The sequence below is a fragment of the Oncorhynchus tshawytscha genome, unplaced genomic scaffold (genome assembly GCF_018296145.1).
Source record: "Oncorhynchus tshawytscha isolate Ot180627B unplaced genomic scaffold, Otsh_v2.0 Un_contig_3872_pilon_pilon, whole genome shotgun sequence".
NCBI classification, from domain to species: Eukaryota; Metazoa; Chordata; class Actinopteri; order Salmoniformes; family Salmonidae; genus Oncorhynchus; species Oncorhynchus tshawytscha.
Window position 1 is genome coordinate 90,106 of NW_024609762.1, and position 16,425 is coordinate 106,530.

Here is a 16,425-nt window from a genome sequence, read left to right on the forward strand (position 1 = left end):
CCCCGGTGATGCGTTGTGCAGACCTCACTACCCTCTGGAGAGCCTTACGGTTGTGGGCGGAGCAGTTGCCGTACCAGGCGGTGATACAGCCCGCCAGGATGCTCTCGACTGTGCGTCTGTAGAAGTTTGTGAGTGCTTTTGGTGACAAGCCGAATTTCTTCAGCCTCCTGAGGTTGAAGAGGCGCTGCTGCGCCTTCTTCACGATGCTGTCTGTGTGGGTGGACCAATTCAGTTTGTCTGTGATGTGTATGCCGAGGAACTTAAAACTTGCTACCCTCTCCACTACTGTTCCATCGATGTGGATAGGGGGGTGTTCCCTCTGCTGTTTCCTGAAGTCCACAATCATCTCCTTAGTTTTGTTGACGTTGAGTGTGAGGTTATTTTCCTGACACCACACTCCAAGGGCCCTCGCCGTCTCGTCGTTGTTGGTAATCAAGCCTACCACTGTTGTGTCCTCCGCAAACTTGATGATTGAGTTGGAGGCGTGCGTGTCCACGCAGTCGTGGGTGAACAGGGAGTACAGGAGAGGGCTCAGAATGCACCCTTGTGGGGCCCCAGTGTTGAGGATCAGCGGGGTGGAGATGTTGTTGCCTACCCTCACCACCTGGGGGCGGCCCGTCAGGAAGTCCAGTACCCAGTTGCACAGGGCGGGGTCGAGACCCAGGGTCTCGAGCTTGATGACGAGCTTGGAGGGTACTATGGTGTTAAATGCCGAGCTGTAGTCGATGAACAGCATTCTCACATAGGTGTTCCTCTTGTCCAGATGGGTTAGGGCAGTGTGCAGTGTGGTTGAGATTGCATTGTCTGTGGACCTATTTGGGCGGTAAGCAAATTGGAGTGGGTCTAGGGTGTCAAGTAGGGTGGAGGTGATATGGTCCTTGAAAGCACTTCATGATGACGGAAGTGAGTGCTACGGGCGGTAGCCGTTTAGCTCAGTTAGCTTTCTTGGGAACAGGAACAATGGTGGCCCTCTTGAAGCATGTGGGAACAGCAGACTGGGATAGGGATTGATTGAATATGTCCGTAAACACACCAGCCAGCTGGTCTGCGCATTCTCTGAGGGCGCGGCTGGGGATGCTGTCTGGGCCTGCAGCCCTACGAGGGTTAACACGTTTAAATGTTTTACTCACCTCGGCTGCAGTGAAGGAGAGGCCGCATGTTTTGGTTGCAGGCCGTGTCAGTGGCACTGTATTGTCCTCAAAGCGGGCAAAAAAGTTATTTAGTCTGCCTGGGAGCAAGACATCCTGGTCCGTGACGGGGCTGGTTTTCTTTTTGTAATCCGTGATTGACTGTAGACCCTGCCACATACCTCTTGTGTCTGAGCCGTTGAATTGAGATTCTACTTTGTCTCTATACTGACGCTTAGCTTGTTTGATTGCCTTGCGGAGGGAATAGCTACACTGTTTGTATTCGGTCATGTTACCGGTCACCTTGCCCTGATTAAAAGCAGTGGTTCGCGCTTTCAGTTTCACGCGAATGCTGCCATCAATCCACGGTTTCTGGTTTGGGAATGTTTTATTCGTTGCTATGGGAACGACATCTTCAACGCACGTTCTAATGAACTCGCACACCGAATCAGCGTATTCGTCAATGTTGTTGTCTGACGCAATACGAAACATATCCCAGTCCACGTGATGGAAGCAGTCTTGGAGTGTGGAATCAGATTGGTCGGACCAGCGTTGAACAGACCTCAGCGTGCGAGCTTCTTGTTTTAGTTTCTGTCTGTAGGCAGGGATCAACAAAATGGAGTCGTGGTCAGCTTTTCCGAAAGGAGGGTGGGGCAGGGCCTTATATGCGTCGCGAAAGTTAGAATAGCAGTGATCCAAGGTTTTGCCAGCCCTGGTTGCGCAATCGATATGCTGATACAATTTAGGGAGTCTTGTTTTCAGATTAGCCTTGTTAAAATCCCCAGCTACAATGAATGCAGCCTCAGGATGTATGGATTCCAGTTTGCAAAGAGTCAAAAAAAGTTCGTTCAGAGCCATCGATGTGTCTGCTTGGGGGGGAATATATACGGCTGTGATTATAATCGAAGAGAATTCCCTTGGTAGATAATGCGGTCGACATTTGATTGTGAGAAATTCTAAATCAGGTGAACAGAAGGACTTGAGTACCTGTATGTTGTTATGATCACACCACGTCACGTTAACCATGAAGCATACGCCCCCGCCCCTCTTCTTACCAGAAAGATGTTTGTTTCTGTCTGCGCGATGCGTGGAGAAACCAGCTGGCTGCACCGATTCCGATAGCGTCTCTCCAGTTAGCCATGTTTCCGTGAAGCAAAGAACGTTACAGTCTCTGATGTCCCTCTGGAATGCTACCCTTGCTCGGATTTCATCAACCTTGTTGTCAAGAGACTGGACATTGGCGAGAAGAATGCTAGGGAGTGGTGCACGATGTGCCCGTCTCCGGAGTCTGACCAGAAGACCGCTCCGTTTCCCCTTTTACGAAGTCGTTTTTTTGGGTCGCCGGCTGGGATCCATTCTGTTGTCCTGGGTGAAAGGCAGAACACAAGATCAGTACAAGATGCATTAAAGGCCAGGAGACCATCTCAAGGTCATTAAAGGCCATCTCAAGGCCATGAGACCGTTAAACAGCCATCACTAACAGAGATTATTTGTAATTATTTCACCACTATGGCCTATTTATTGCCTTACCTACCTTATCTTACCTCATTTGCACACACTGTATATAAATGTTTCTATTGTGTTATTAACTGTACGTTTGTTTATCCCATGTGTAACTCTGTGTTGTTGTTTTCGTGGCACTGCTTTGCTTTATCTTGGCCAGTTCGCAGTTGTAAATGAGAACTTGTTCTCAACTAGCCTACCTGGTTAAATAAAGGTGAAATAAAATAAACAAATAAGAGGCTGCAGCCTACATACAGACTAAATCATTGTCAGGTTTAATAATTGGATCACTAGTCACTTTAATGTTTACATATCTTGCATTACTCATCCCATATGGACAGTTGAAGTTAGAAGTTTACATATACCTAAGCCAAATACATTTAAACTCATTTTTTTCACAACTCCTGACATTTAATACTAGTGAAAATTCCCTGTCTTAGGTCAGTTAGGATCACCACTTTATTATTAGTATGTGAAATGTCAGAACAATAGTAGAGAGAATGATTTATTTCAGCTTTTATTTCTTTCATCACATTCCCAGTGGGTCAGAAGTTTACATACCTTCAATTAGTATTTGGTAGCATTGCCTTTAAATTTGTTTAGCTTGGGTCAAACATTTCAGGTAGCCTTCCACAAGCTTCCCACAATAAGTTGGGTGAATTTTGGCCCATTCCTCCTGACAGAGCTGGTGTAAGTGAGTCAGGTTTGTAGGCTTCCTTGCTCGCACATATTTTTTCAGTTCTGCCCACAAATGTTCTATAGGACTGAGGTCAGGGCTTTGTGATGGCCACTCCAATACTTTGACTTTGTTGACCTTAAGCCATTTTGCCACAACTTTGGAGGTATGCTGGGGTCATTGTCCATTTGGAAGACCCATTTGTGACCAAGCTTTGATGTCTTGAGATGTTGCTTCAATATATCTACATAATTTTCCAGCCTCATGATGCCATCTATTTTGTGAAGTGCACCAGTCCCTCCTGCAGCAAAGCAACTCCACAACATGATGCTGCCACCCCCTTGCTTCATGGTTGGGATGGTGTTCTTCGGCTTGCAAGCCTCCCCCTTTTTCCTCCAAACATAAAGTTGGTCATTATGGCCAAACAGTTCTGTTTTTGTTTCAACAGACCAGAGGACATTTTTCCAAAAAGTACGATCTTTGTCCCCATGTGCAGTTGCAAACCGTAGTCTGGCTTTTTTATGGCTGTTTTGGAGCAGTGGCTTCTTCCTTGCTGAGCGGCCTTTCAGATTTTGTCAATATAGGACTCTTTTTACTGTGGATATAGATACTTTTGTACCTGTTTCCTCCAGCATCTTCATAAGGTCCTTTGCTGTTGTTCTGGGATTGATTTGCACTTTTCACACCAAAGTACGTTCATCTCTAGGAGATCTCCTTCCTGAGTGGTATGACGGCTGTGTGGTCCCATGGTGTTTATACTTGTGTACTATTGTTTGTGCAGATGAACGTGGTACCTTCAGGTGTTTAGAAATGAACCAGACTTCTAGAGGTCTACAAAAAAAATTCTGAGGCCTTGGCTGATTTCTTTTGATTTTTTTTCCATGATGTCAAGCAAAGAGGCACTGAGTTTGAAGTTAGTTCTTGAAATACATCCACAGGTTCACCTCCAATTGACTCAAATTATGTCAATTAGCCTATCAGAAGCTTCTAAAATCATGACATAATTTTCTGGAATTTCCTAAGCTGTTTAAAGGCACAGTCAACCTAGTGTATGTAAACTTCTGATCCACTGGAATTGTGATACAGTGACTTATAAGTGAAATAATCTGTCCGTAAACAATTGTTGGAAAAATTACTTGTGTCATTCACAAAGTAGATGTCCTAGCCGACTTGCAAAAACTATAGTTTGTGAACAAGAAATTTGTGGAGTGGTTGAAAAACGAGTTTTAATGACTCCAACATAAGTATGTAAACTTGAAGTCGGCTTCAACTGTATATTATACCATCTATTGCATCTTGCCTATGTCGCTCGCTCATTGCTCATCCATATATTTATATGGTTATATTCTTACTCCATCCCTTTACCTAGATTTGTGTGTATAAGGTAGTTGTTGTGGAATTGTTAGAATACTTTTTAGATATTGCTGCACTGTCGGAACTAGAAGCACAAGCATTTCGCTACACATAACATCACATAACAGCTAACCATACATAACAGCTAACCATGTGTATGTGACCAATAACATTTGATGAAACCAAGATTGAACTCTTTGTCCTGAATGCCAAGCGTCACGTCTGGAGGAGACCTGGAACCATCCCTACGGTGAAGCATGGTGGTGGCAGCATCATGTCTGGAGGAGACCTGGACCCATCCCTACGGTGAAGCATGGTGGTGGCAGCATCATGTCTGGAGGAGACCTGGAACCATCCCTACGGTGAAGCATGGTGGTGGCAGCATCACGTCTGGAGGAGACCTGGAACCATCCCTACGGTGAAGCTTGGTGGTGGCAGCATCATGCGGTGGGGAGGTTTTTCAGCGACAGGGAAACTAGTCAGGATCGAGGGAAAGATGGACGGAGAAAAGTACAGAAAGCGTCTTGATGAAAACGTCAGACTGCTTAGGACAACGACCCTAAGTACACAGCCAAGACAACGCAGGATTGGCTTTGGGACAAGTCTCCGAATGTCCTTGAGTGGCCCAGCCAGAGCCCAGACTTGAACCCGATCGAACATCTCTGGAGCGACCTGAAAATAGCTGTGCAGGGATGCTCCCCATCCAACCTGACAGAGCTTGAGAGGGTCTGCAGAGAAGAATGGGAGAAACTCCACAAATACAGGTGTGTCAAGCTTGTAGCGTCATACCCAATAAAACTCTAGGCTGTAATCGCTCCCAAAGGTGCCTCAAACAAAGTATTGAGTAAAAGGTCTGAATACTTATGTAAATATGATATGTCAGGGGGGTTTTATTTATACATTTGCAAAAATGTATATAAACCTGTTTTTGCTTTGTCAATATGGTGTATTGTGTGTAGATTGAGGGGAAAATAACTCTACTTTGCTGATGCTCAACACAGGGGACCCACAAGGGTGCATGCTCAGCCCTCTCCTGTACTCCCTGTTCACCCATGTGCGGCAATGCACAGTTCTAACTGTAATGACGAGACAACCTACAGGGAGGAAGTGAGAGTGGTGCAAGGAAAATAACCTCTCCCTCAACGTCAACAAAACGAAGGAGCTGATCGTGGACTTCAGGAAACAGCAGAGGGAGCACGCCGCTATCTACATCGACGGGACAGTAGTGGAGAAGGTAGAAAGCTTCAAGTTCCTCGGCGTACACATCACTGACACTCTGAAATGGTCCACCCTGACAGACAGGGTGGTGAAGAAAGTGCAAAAGCCCCTCTTCAACCTCAGGAGGCTGAAATAATGTGTCTTGGCCACTAAGACCCTCACAAACTATTATAGATACACTATTGAGAGCATCCTGTCGGGCTGCATCACCACCTGGTACGGCAACGGCACCGCCCGCAACTGCAGGGCTCTCCAGAGGGTGGTACAGTCTGCCCAACACATCACCGGGGGGCACACTACCTGCCCTCCAAGGTCACCTACAACACCCGATGTCACAGGAAGGACAAAAAATATCATCAAGGACATCAATCACCCGAGCCACGGCCTGTTCACCCCGCTATCATCCAGAAGGTGAGGTCAGCACAGGTGCATCAAAGCTGGACTGAGAGACTGAAAAACAGCTTCTATCTCAAGGTCATCAGACTGTTAAACAGCTTCTATCTCAAGGTCATCAGACTGTTAAACAGCTTCTATCTCAAGGTCATCAGACTGTTAAACAGCTTCTATCTCAAAGGTCATCAGACTGTTAAACAGCTTCTATCTCAAGGTCATCAGACTGTTAAACAGCTTCTATCTCAAAGGTCATCAGACTGTTAAACAGCCATCACTAGTCAGCTCCCACCTGGCAACTCAAACCCTTAGAGGCTGTTTCCCTATATACATAGACATGGAATCACTGGCCACTTCTAATAATGGAACACAAGTCACTTCTAATAATGGAACACGAGCCACTTCTAATAATGGAACACGAGTCATTTCTAATAATGGAACACGAGTCACTTCTTATAATGGAACACGAGCCACTTCTAATAATGGAACACAAGTCACTTCTAATAATGGAACACGAGTCACTTCTAATAATGGAACACGAGTCACTTCTAATAATGGAACACGAGTCATTTCTAATAATGGAACACGAGCCACTTCTAATAATGGAACACGAGTCACTTCTTATAATGGAACACGAGCCACTTCTAATAATGGAACACAAGTCACTTCTAATAATGGAACATGAGTCACTTCTAATAATGTTTGCATGCTGCTTTACTCCAGGTCTCAGTTGTAAAGGAGAACTTGTTCTCAACTAGCCTACCTGGTTAAATAAAGGTGTTCTCAACTAGCCTACCTGGTTAAATAAAGGTGTTCTCAACTAGCCTACCTGGTTAAATAAAGGTGTTCTCAAAGCCTACCTGGTTAAATAAAGGTGTTCTCACTAGCCTACCTAATAAATGTTCTCAACTAGCCTACCTGGTTAAATAAAGGTGTTCTCAACTAGCCTACCTGGTTAAATAAAGGTGTTCTCAACTAGCCTACCTGGTTAAATAAAGGTGTTCTCAACTAGCCTACCTGGTTAAATAAAGGTGTTCTCAACTAGCCTACCTGGTTAAATAAAGGTGTTCTCAACTAGCCTACCTGGTTAAATAAAGGTGTTCTCAACTAGCCTACTTGGTTAAATAAAGGTGTTCTCAACTAGCCTACCTGGTTAAATAAAGGTGTTCTCAACTGGCCTACCTGGTTAAATAAAGGTGACCTCAACTGGCCTACCTGGTTAAATAAAGGTGTTCTCAACTAGCCTACCTGGTTAAATAAAGGTGTTCTCAACTAGCCTACCTGGTTAAATAAAGGTGTTCTCAACTAGCCTACCTGGTTAAATAAAGGTGTTCTCAACTAGCCTACCTGGTTAAATAAAGGTGAAATAAAAAAATACTCATCTCATATGTATATACTGTATTCTATTCTACTGTATTTAGTCAATGCCACTCTGACATTGCTTTTCCTAATATTTATATATTTCTTAATTCTATTATTTTACTTTTAGATGTGTGAATTGTTTAGATACAACTATACTGTTGGAGCTAGGAACACAAGCATTTCGCTACACCCTTCAATAACATCGGCTAAATATGTGTGTGTGATTGTATTTGGTTTGATGTATCTAATTATAGACAAGTTGACGAGCCTAACAAATAGCTTACCAAAATGTTGAGAATTATAAACCGGAACATATTGTAATGACCCTATGTTTATAATCGCGGAAATCGACACTGCCGTTCGAGCAAGCTTTTGCGGCACAGTCGATAGCGCGCCGGACTTCGGGCTTGAAGGTCGAGGGTTCGAGACCTGCTCCCTGCCTGTTTCATTACAATATCAATCAGGAAAACAAACAAAAATAATGTACCCCCTGTCAATTTTATTAGCGGGTTAGGGTTGTGTACGTGCCTCAGATTTTCACTTTTTCACATGGAGTCGGGCGGTTGCGGATGAGCGATTATCAATTGCGGGTGAACAATCAGCTGACCCGCGCACCACTAGCCACCATACATTCAGCTTCTACGTCCACCTAGAGAAAATTATTATCTGTAAGAGCTAAAGAGAAAACACGTCTGGTTGTTTTTACAATTATTTGTTTTTACGTTGTTTGCAGAATTATTTTTGTTTGTTAAACTGCGTTTCCAACTCCAGTCAGCAGATGGCGATGTGATTTTTTTCAGGTGATGCTTCTCGAGTGACGTAAAATCTAGTGGACGGGACGGGAGGTTTCTTCAACAACCATCTCGGTAACTCGTTAGCAAACATGAAACATTGAAGCTCTTTGGACTAATTTAGTGTATATTAATCACAGTGTTTTAAACGCACTGTATATGTATGCACTAGTTACTCCGTTTAAGTTCATATTTACGTTATCAGCTATCTGGCTTGTTAAGTTAGCCCAGCACTAGGCTAGTCGCTAATGCTAAATAGCCAGCTAGCTCACGTCCCTGAACATGAGCTCACTAAACTACTCTTCCTCTGCTAAAGAAAATGTGGTCTGCTGGACGGAGAAAGAAACTCCAGGGCTGAACATTGACGTGAAAGAAGAAGAATTTACTGTAAAAGAAGAAGAATTTACTGTAAAAGAAGAGGACGTGGAGGAAGCTATCGCAGTGAAAGAAGAACAGGACGTTACAGTGAAGGAAGAGGACGCATCAACATTGAAAGAAAAAGAGGATGTTAGAGTGAAAGAAGAGGACGCATCAACATTGAAAGAAAAAGAGGATGTTAGAGTGAAAGAAGAGGAAGCTTTCAGAGTGAAAGAGGAGGATGAACAGAAAGAGGAGGATGCCATGGTTGTAGTGAAAGAGGAGGAGGAGGTGATTGTCACATTGAAAGAAGAGGAGCAACATTTTGAAATGAAGGAAGAGGGGGAGATTACTGTCACATTGGAGGAGGAGACCGGAGTTCTGATGAACACCAGTGAGTACAGTCGTCATTTTTTTCCTAGCTTCCAATTAGGCACATTCTTCTTCTCACGTGGGTAAAACCACTGGGGAAGCTGCCCTTCTCCTGACCAGGAGCGGTGTGTGGGTAAAACCACTGAGGAAACTTCCCCTCTCCTGTCTTGGAGCAGCATGTGGGTAAAATCACTGGGGAAGCTGCAGCTCTTCCTGAGTTTTTAGTACCCTACTTTCTCTTGCACACTATGTTGCCAACTCTTCCCCCAGGTCCTTAGTGTACAAGAGATTGTAGTGCACTATGTTTTCTGTCAATATACCGGGTAAAATAATCGTTAATAAACAACTATAAAATCTGTGATTTTGTTTTTTACTTTCCCAAATTATGTTTTCTCTGTTTTACTTTTCTGGTTTTAGAAAGAAAAAAATCATTCAAAATTACAATTGTTTTATAGAGAAACAACAAAACTGGATGTTCTGAGAATATGTCAATGGTTAAATCACGTTAGAATAAAAAAACAAATAGGTCTGGAAGAAAACTGACATCCCCTTTAATTGTTCATCTGCCCCTTTAATTGCCTGTGGAGGGAGTGAGGAATGTTCCATCCAATGAGCCGGTCTAACGATGGTTCTGTACTGCTGCTACTCATTTCATGACAAAGTTATGCAAATAACAAATAATGGATACAAATGATACACTTCCTCATGATATACTTCTGCCAGGTACTACTATTTGCAGTTAACGTTTAACTGAGAAGATTTTGGGGAAAATATTTTCATCAACCCACAAGACGGTTATGACATCAACTTGCTTCAGGCAGAGTGATAGACAAACACGCGCACCACAGAAACAGACAGGGGCGATATTGCTGGAAATTAATTGGCAGATATTGTGTAAGGCTTGGCTTTTAAAGCCAATAGTGTCTAACCAGAGGTGGGGATAATGTTGTGTTGTTTAGATAGTAGCTGGGAGCTTGCGGTGTCTGCTACTTCAATCAATCAATCAAATGTATTTATAAAGCCCTTCTTACATCAGCTGATGTCACAAAGTGCTGTACAGAAACCCAGCCTAAAACCCCAAACAGCAAGCAATGCAGATGTAGAAGCACGGTGGCTAGGAAAAACTCCCTAGAAAGGCCAGAACCTAGGAAGAAACCTAGAGAGGAACCAGGCTATGAGGGGTGGCCAGTCCTCTTCTGGCTGTGCTGGGTGGAGATAACAGAACATGGCCAAGATGTTCAAATGTTCATAGGTGACCAGCAGGGTCAAATAATAATAATCACAGTGGTTGTCGAGGTTGCAACAGGTCAGCACCTCAGGAGTAAATGTCAGTTGGCTTTTCATAGCTGATCATTCAGAAGATCTCTACCGCTCCTGCTGTCTCTAGAGAGTTGAAAACAGCAGGTCTGGGACAAGGTAGCACGTCCAGTGAACAGGTCAGGGTTCCATAGCCGCAGGCAGAACAGTTGAAACTGGAGCAGCAGCATGACCAGGTGGACTGGGGACAACAAGGAGTCATCAGTCCAGGTAGTCCTGAGGCATGGTCCTAGGGCATAGGTCCTCTGAGAGGAAGAGAAAAAGAGAGGGAGCATACTAAAATTCGCACAGGACACCGGATGAGACAGGAGAAATACTCCAGATATAACAGACTGACCCTATCCCTCCGACACATAAACTACTGCAGCATAAAAACTGGAGGCTGAGACAGGAAGGGTCGGGAGACACTGCGGCCCTGTCCGACAATACCCCTCTGACAGGGCCAAACAGGCAGGATATAACCTCACCCACTTTGCCAAAGCACAGCCCCCACACCACTAGAGGGATATCTTCAACCACCAACTTACCATCCTGAGATAAGGCCGAGTATAGCCCACAAAGATCTCTGTCACGGCACAACCCAAGGGGGGGGCGCCAACCCGGACAGGAAGATCACGTCGGTGACTCAACCCACTCAAGCGATGCACCCCTCCTAGGAACGGCATGGAAGAGCACCAGTAAGCCAGTGACTCAGCCCCGGTAATAGGGTTAGAGGCAGAGAATCCCAGTGGAGAGAGGGGAACCGGCCAGGCAGAGACAGCAAGGGCGGTTCGTTGCTCCCGTGCCTTTCCGTTCACCTTCACACTCCTGGGCCAGACTACACTCAATCATATGACCTACTGAAGAGATGAGTCTTCAATAAAGACTTAAAAGTTGAGACCAAATCTGTGTCTCTCACATGGGTAGGCAGACCGTTCCATAAAAATGGAGCTCGATAGGAGAAAGTCCTGCCTCCAGCTGTTTGCTTAGAAATTCTAGGGACAATAAGGAGGCCTGCGTCTTGTGACCGTAGCGTACGTGTAGGTATGTACGGCAGGACCAAATCAGAGAGATAGGTAGGAGCAAGCCCATGTAATGATTTGTAGGTTAGCAGTAACACCTTGAAATCAGCCCTTGCCTTGACAGGAAGCCAGTGTAGGGAGGCTAGCACTGGAGTAATATGATCCAATTTTTTGGGTTCTAGTCAGGATTCTAGCAGCCGTATTTAGCACTAACTGAAGTTTATGTAGTGCTTTATCCGGGTAGCCGGAAACAGCCTCCAGCTGTTTGCTTAGAAATTCTAGGGACAATAAGGAGGCCTGCATCTTGTGACCGTAGCGTACGTGTAGGTATGTACGTGTAGGTATGTACGTGTAGGTATGTACGGCAGGACCAAATCCGTGTAATGCTTTTGTACTTGTGAGCTTTGTTTATGACTGTTCACAGTGGAACACGTGAAAAATTGCATTTACTTTTCGGAATTGTTTGGCGAGCTATTGATTTATCCGTTATTTTACCAGGTAAGTTGACTGACAACACATTCTCATTTGCAGCAACGACCTGGGGAATAGTTACAGAGAGGAGAGGAGGGGGATGAATGAGCCAATTGTAAACTGGGGATTATTAGGTGACCGTGATGGTTTGAGGGCCAGATTGGGAATTTAGCCAGGACACTGGGGTTAACACCCCATCTCTTACGATAAGTGCCATGGGATCTTTAATGACCTCAGAGAGTCAGGACACCCGTTTAACGTCTCATCCGAAAGACGGCACCCTACACAGGGCAGTGTCCCCAATCACTGCCCTTGGGGCATTGGGATATTGTTTAGACCAGAGGAAAGAGTGCCTCCTACAGGCCCTCCAACACCACTTCAAGCAGCATCTGGTCTCCCATCCAGGAACTGACCAGGACCAACCCTGCTTAGCTTCAGAAGCAAGCCAGCAGTGGTATGCTGCTGGCAAGTGACCTGCTGGAGACCCCATTAGCAATAGGTATTGGTTTGATATTTGGAGTTCGCTCCTCAATACCTCTTCAATGAAGGTCATAGGATGATGAGAGTGACACGTCTAAAATCAGATCCAAGTTGACCCTTTCTGCCAGTCATACCCCACCCTACCATGAGACAGACATATCTTGGTCATTGATCAAAAGACAAAAAGGTTTGATTTTGATCGATATTTGAAATCTTACAAACAGGATTGAAATTCTGCGTAATTTGTTTTTTAAAATCTTAATGGTATTGTTAGATCCTTCGTATTTTAGCTATAAGGTAAGACAGACTGATCTGATTGAAATCTCTATGGTGTTATTAGGTCCTTCATCAGATTAAATGGATTAAATGTTTTTTTTAAATGACCTCAGGTTATTGAGGAATCTAGTCTAGATTAAACCTCAGACAAGACAGTTTGATAATGTGGAGGTTTTATTCAGGGTTCGTATCCACAAAGCGTGCTGAACCATCGTCACTATTCACTTTAATATAACAATGAATGAGATTGTATGGACAGATCAGCGTTCCTACTATGAGACGCTCTTGTGAATATGGGCCCAGGTCTCTCTGTTTACTAAATACTGTCTGTCTTTGGCAGGAGAGAGACCAGACTCTCACACTGACAGCGGGAAAAGTCCTTCAGGGGAACCAGACCCAGAGACGTCTAAACCAGCAAGACGACACCACTGCTCCCAGTGTGGAAAGAGTTTTTCTAGGTTAGGAAGCCTGAAATCACACGAAAGAATACACACAGGAGAGAAGCCATACCACTGCACTCAATGTGGAAATAGATTTACCTCTTTAGGGACCCTGAAAGATCACGTAAGAAAACATACAGGAGAGAAGCCCCACCAATGCTCCCAGTGTGAAAAGAGTTTCCCCCGGTTATGGGACCTGAAATCACATGAGAGGACACACACAGGAGAGAAGCCTTACCCCTGCTCCCAGTGTGGAAAGAGTTTTTCCACATCAGGGTCCCTGAAAAACCATGAGCAAACACATTCCGTAGAAAAGATTTTCCGCTGTTCACATTGTGAAAAGAGTTTTAGGAATTTACAGTACCTGAAAAGGCACGAGAAAAGACATACGCGGGAGAAGACGTTTCACTGCTCCCACTGTGGAATTAAATTTACCTTGTTTCAGCAACTGAAAAAGCATGAAAAAATCCACAGCGGAGAGAAACGTTATGAATGCTCCCAGTGTGGGAAGATATTTACCCAGTTAGGGCACCTGAAAGACCACGAGGTAACACACACAGGGGAGAAGCCTTACCACTGCTCACAGTGTGGAAAGGAATACAACACATCAAATGGACTTAAAGTTCATGAGAGAACACACATACTGCTCCCACACCTGTCTCATATTTTTGACTGAGAAATTGTGCTTTTGTTTATGCTACATGAAATCAAATCGTATAAAGCGCATTCCAAATTACATTTGTATGTTTTTTATTTAAACACATGAACTGAACATGGTGTCTGTCAGTTGGAACGTAGAGTTTGAATGTAGACCTGATTTAAACTTTTTTAACCTCTGGCTGCGTATGTCAGTTTAAAAGTAGAGTTTGAATGTAGACCTGATTTAAACTTTTTTAACCTCTGTGTGTTTGCGTATGTCAGTTTAAAAGTAGAGTTTGTCTGTTTGAATGTAGATGCTCTGTGATTAAATTATCATTTTCAAACTCTCGCTGTGTTTTCTTTCTGTGTGTGTTTGTATCTGTGTGCGTCATTCCTCCAGCACTACACATAATCGTGTGCTCTGTGGTATTTTCTCTGTTGTTGATATTTGCTATGGTGGCTCACTCAGATACAAATGTCAAACAGAGTGTGGCTTTAAAGGGGCAGATGGTGTTGCACCCGCTTTGCTGCTATAACAGCCTCCATCCACTCTTCAGGGAAGCTTTCCACTAGATGTTGGAACATTGCTGCTATAACAGCCTCCACTCTTCAGGGAAGGCTTTCCACTAGATGATGGAACATTGCTGCTATAACAGCCTCCACTCTTCAGGGAAGGCTTTCCACTAGATGTTGGAACATTGCTGCTATAACAGCCTCCACTCTTCAGGGAAGGCTTTCCACTAGATGTTGGAACATTGCTGCTATAACAGCCTCCACTCTTCAGGGAAGGCTTTCCACTAGATGTTGGAACATTGCTTCTATAACAGCCTCCATCCACTCTTCAGGGAAGCTTTCCACTAGATGTTGGAACATTGCTGCTTCCACTCTTCAGGGAAGGCTTTCCACTAGATGTTGGAACATTGCTGCTATAACAGCCTCCACTCTTCTGGGAAGGCTTTCCACTAGATGTTGGAACATTGCTGCTATAACAGCCTCCACTCTTCTGGGAAGGCTTTCCACTAGATGTTGGAACATTGCTGCTATAACAGCATCCACTATTCAGGGAAGCCTTTCCACTAGATGTTGGAACATTGCTGCTATAACAGCCTCCACTCTTCAGGGAAGCCTTTCCACTAGATGTTGGAACATTGCTGCTATAACAGCCTCCACTCTTCAGGGAAGGCTTTCCACTAGATGTTGGAACATTGCTGCTATAACAGCCTCCACTCTTCAGGGAAGGCTTTCCACTAGATGTTGGAACATTGCTGCTATAACAGCCTCCACTCTTCTGGGAAGGCTTTCCACTAGATGTTGGAACATTGCTGCTATAACAGCCTCCACTCTTCAGGGAAGGCTTTCCACTAGATGTTGGAACATTCCTCTGACACCACCTGGTATAGAGGTCCTGGATGGCAGGGAGCATGATGTACTGTGCAGTCTACACCACCCTCTGTATTGCCTTATGGTCGGATGCCAAGCAGTTGCCATACCAAGTGATGATGCAGCCAGTCAAGATGCTCTTAATGGAGCAGCTGTAGAACGTTTGGAGGATCTGAGGGCCTGTTCTAAATCTTTCCGGCTTTTCGGGTTTTTATGAAAAGATGGTGCTGCAGTGGAGAGAGGCCATTTCACGGTCTCCTGACTAATTCTGCTACTTTTTTGTGGGTTTTTACGCTGATCTTTACTTGTTTTCGTACATAATGTCTCCGCCATCATTTCCCATGACCAAAAACAGAACAGCAACATCATGTGTAACTACGTTGAGGATTTTAATTGGCTGATGCGGATTTTGAGAGGAAGAATTTAAAAACATTCTAATGTTCACAAGTATGGACCCAGTATGTTCACATCTAGATGTGAAAAAATAACAGAGAGAAAACAATTCCTATTAAATTCCTATTATAACAGTATATATTCAAAGTCCCTGTGCCCAAGGAAGCGAAAGTAACCTGCCTAAATGATTACCGCCCCGTAGCACTCACGTCGGCAGCCATGAAGTGCTTTGAAAGGCTGGTCATGGCTCACATCAACAGCATCCTCCTGGATACCCTAGACCCACTCCAATTCGCATATCGCCCAAACAGATCCACAGATGATGCAATCTCAATCGCACTCCACACTGCCCTTTCCCACCTGGACAAAAGGAACACCTATGTGAGAATGCTGTTCATTGACTACAGCTCAGCATTCAACACCATAGTGCCTATAGCATTACTAAGCTAAGGACCCTGGGGCTAAACACCTCCCTCTGCAACGGTATCCTGGACTTCCTGACAGTCTGCCCCCAGGTGGTAAGAGAAGGCAACAACACATCTGCCACGCTGATCCTCAACACTGTGGCCCCTCAGTGGTGTGTACTTAGTCCCCTCCTGTACTCCCTGTTCACGCACAACTGAGTGGCCAAATACGACTCTAACACCATCATTAAGTTTTCTGACGACACAACAGTGGTAGGCCTGATCAAATCAAATCAAATGTATTTATATAGCCCTTCGTACATCAGCTGATATCTCAAAGTGCTGAACAGAAACCCAGCCTAAAACCCCAAACAGCAAGCAATGCAGGTGTAGAAGCACGGTGGCTAGGAAAAACTCCCTAGAAAGGCCAAAACCTAGGAAGAAACCTAGAGAGGAACCAGGCTATGTGGGGTGG

The 16,425-nt window shown here is 44.6% G+C and overlaps 1 protein-coding gene across 1 annotated transcript; it reads left to right on the top strand.

The window, feature by feature from the left end:
* Positions 1–8,441: 8,441 nt before the first annotated feature.
* LOC112248008 (zinc finger protein 501) lies at positions 8,442–14,030 on the top strand. Its single transcript, XM_024416829.2, has 2 exons — positions 8,442–9,171; positions 13,035–14,030. Exons 1-2 carry the CDS (start codon positions 8,703–8,705, stop codon positions 13,808–13,810), a joined length of 1,245 nt encoding a protein of 414 aa, XP_024272597.2. The 5' UTR covers positions 8,442–8,702; the 3' UTR covers positions 13,811–14,030.
* Positions 14,031–16,425: the final 2,395 nt, after the last annotated feature.

Bases quoted from the DNA above. Each gene is read 5' to 3' on its own strand.
- LOC112248008 (XM_024416829.2), top strand. From the start codon at position 8,703: ATGAGCTCACTAAACTACTCTTCCTCTGCTAAAGAAAATGTGGTCTGC. The intron at 9,172-13,034 runs GTGAGTACAGTC...TGTCTTTGGCAG, and splicing joins CGGAGTTCTGATGAACACCA to GAGAGAGACCAGACTCTCAC.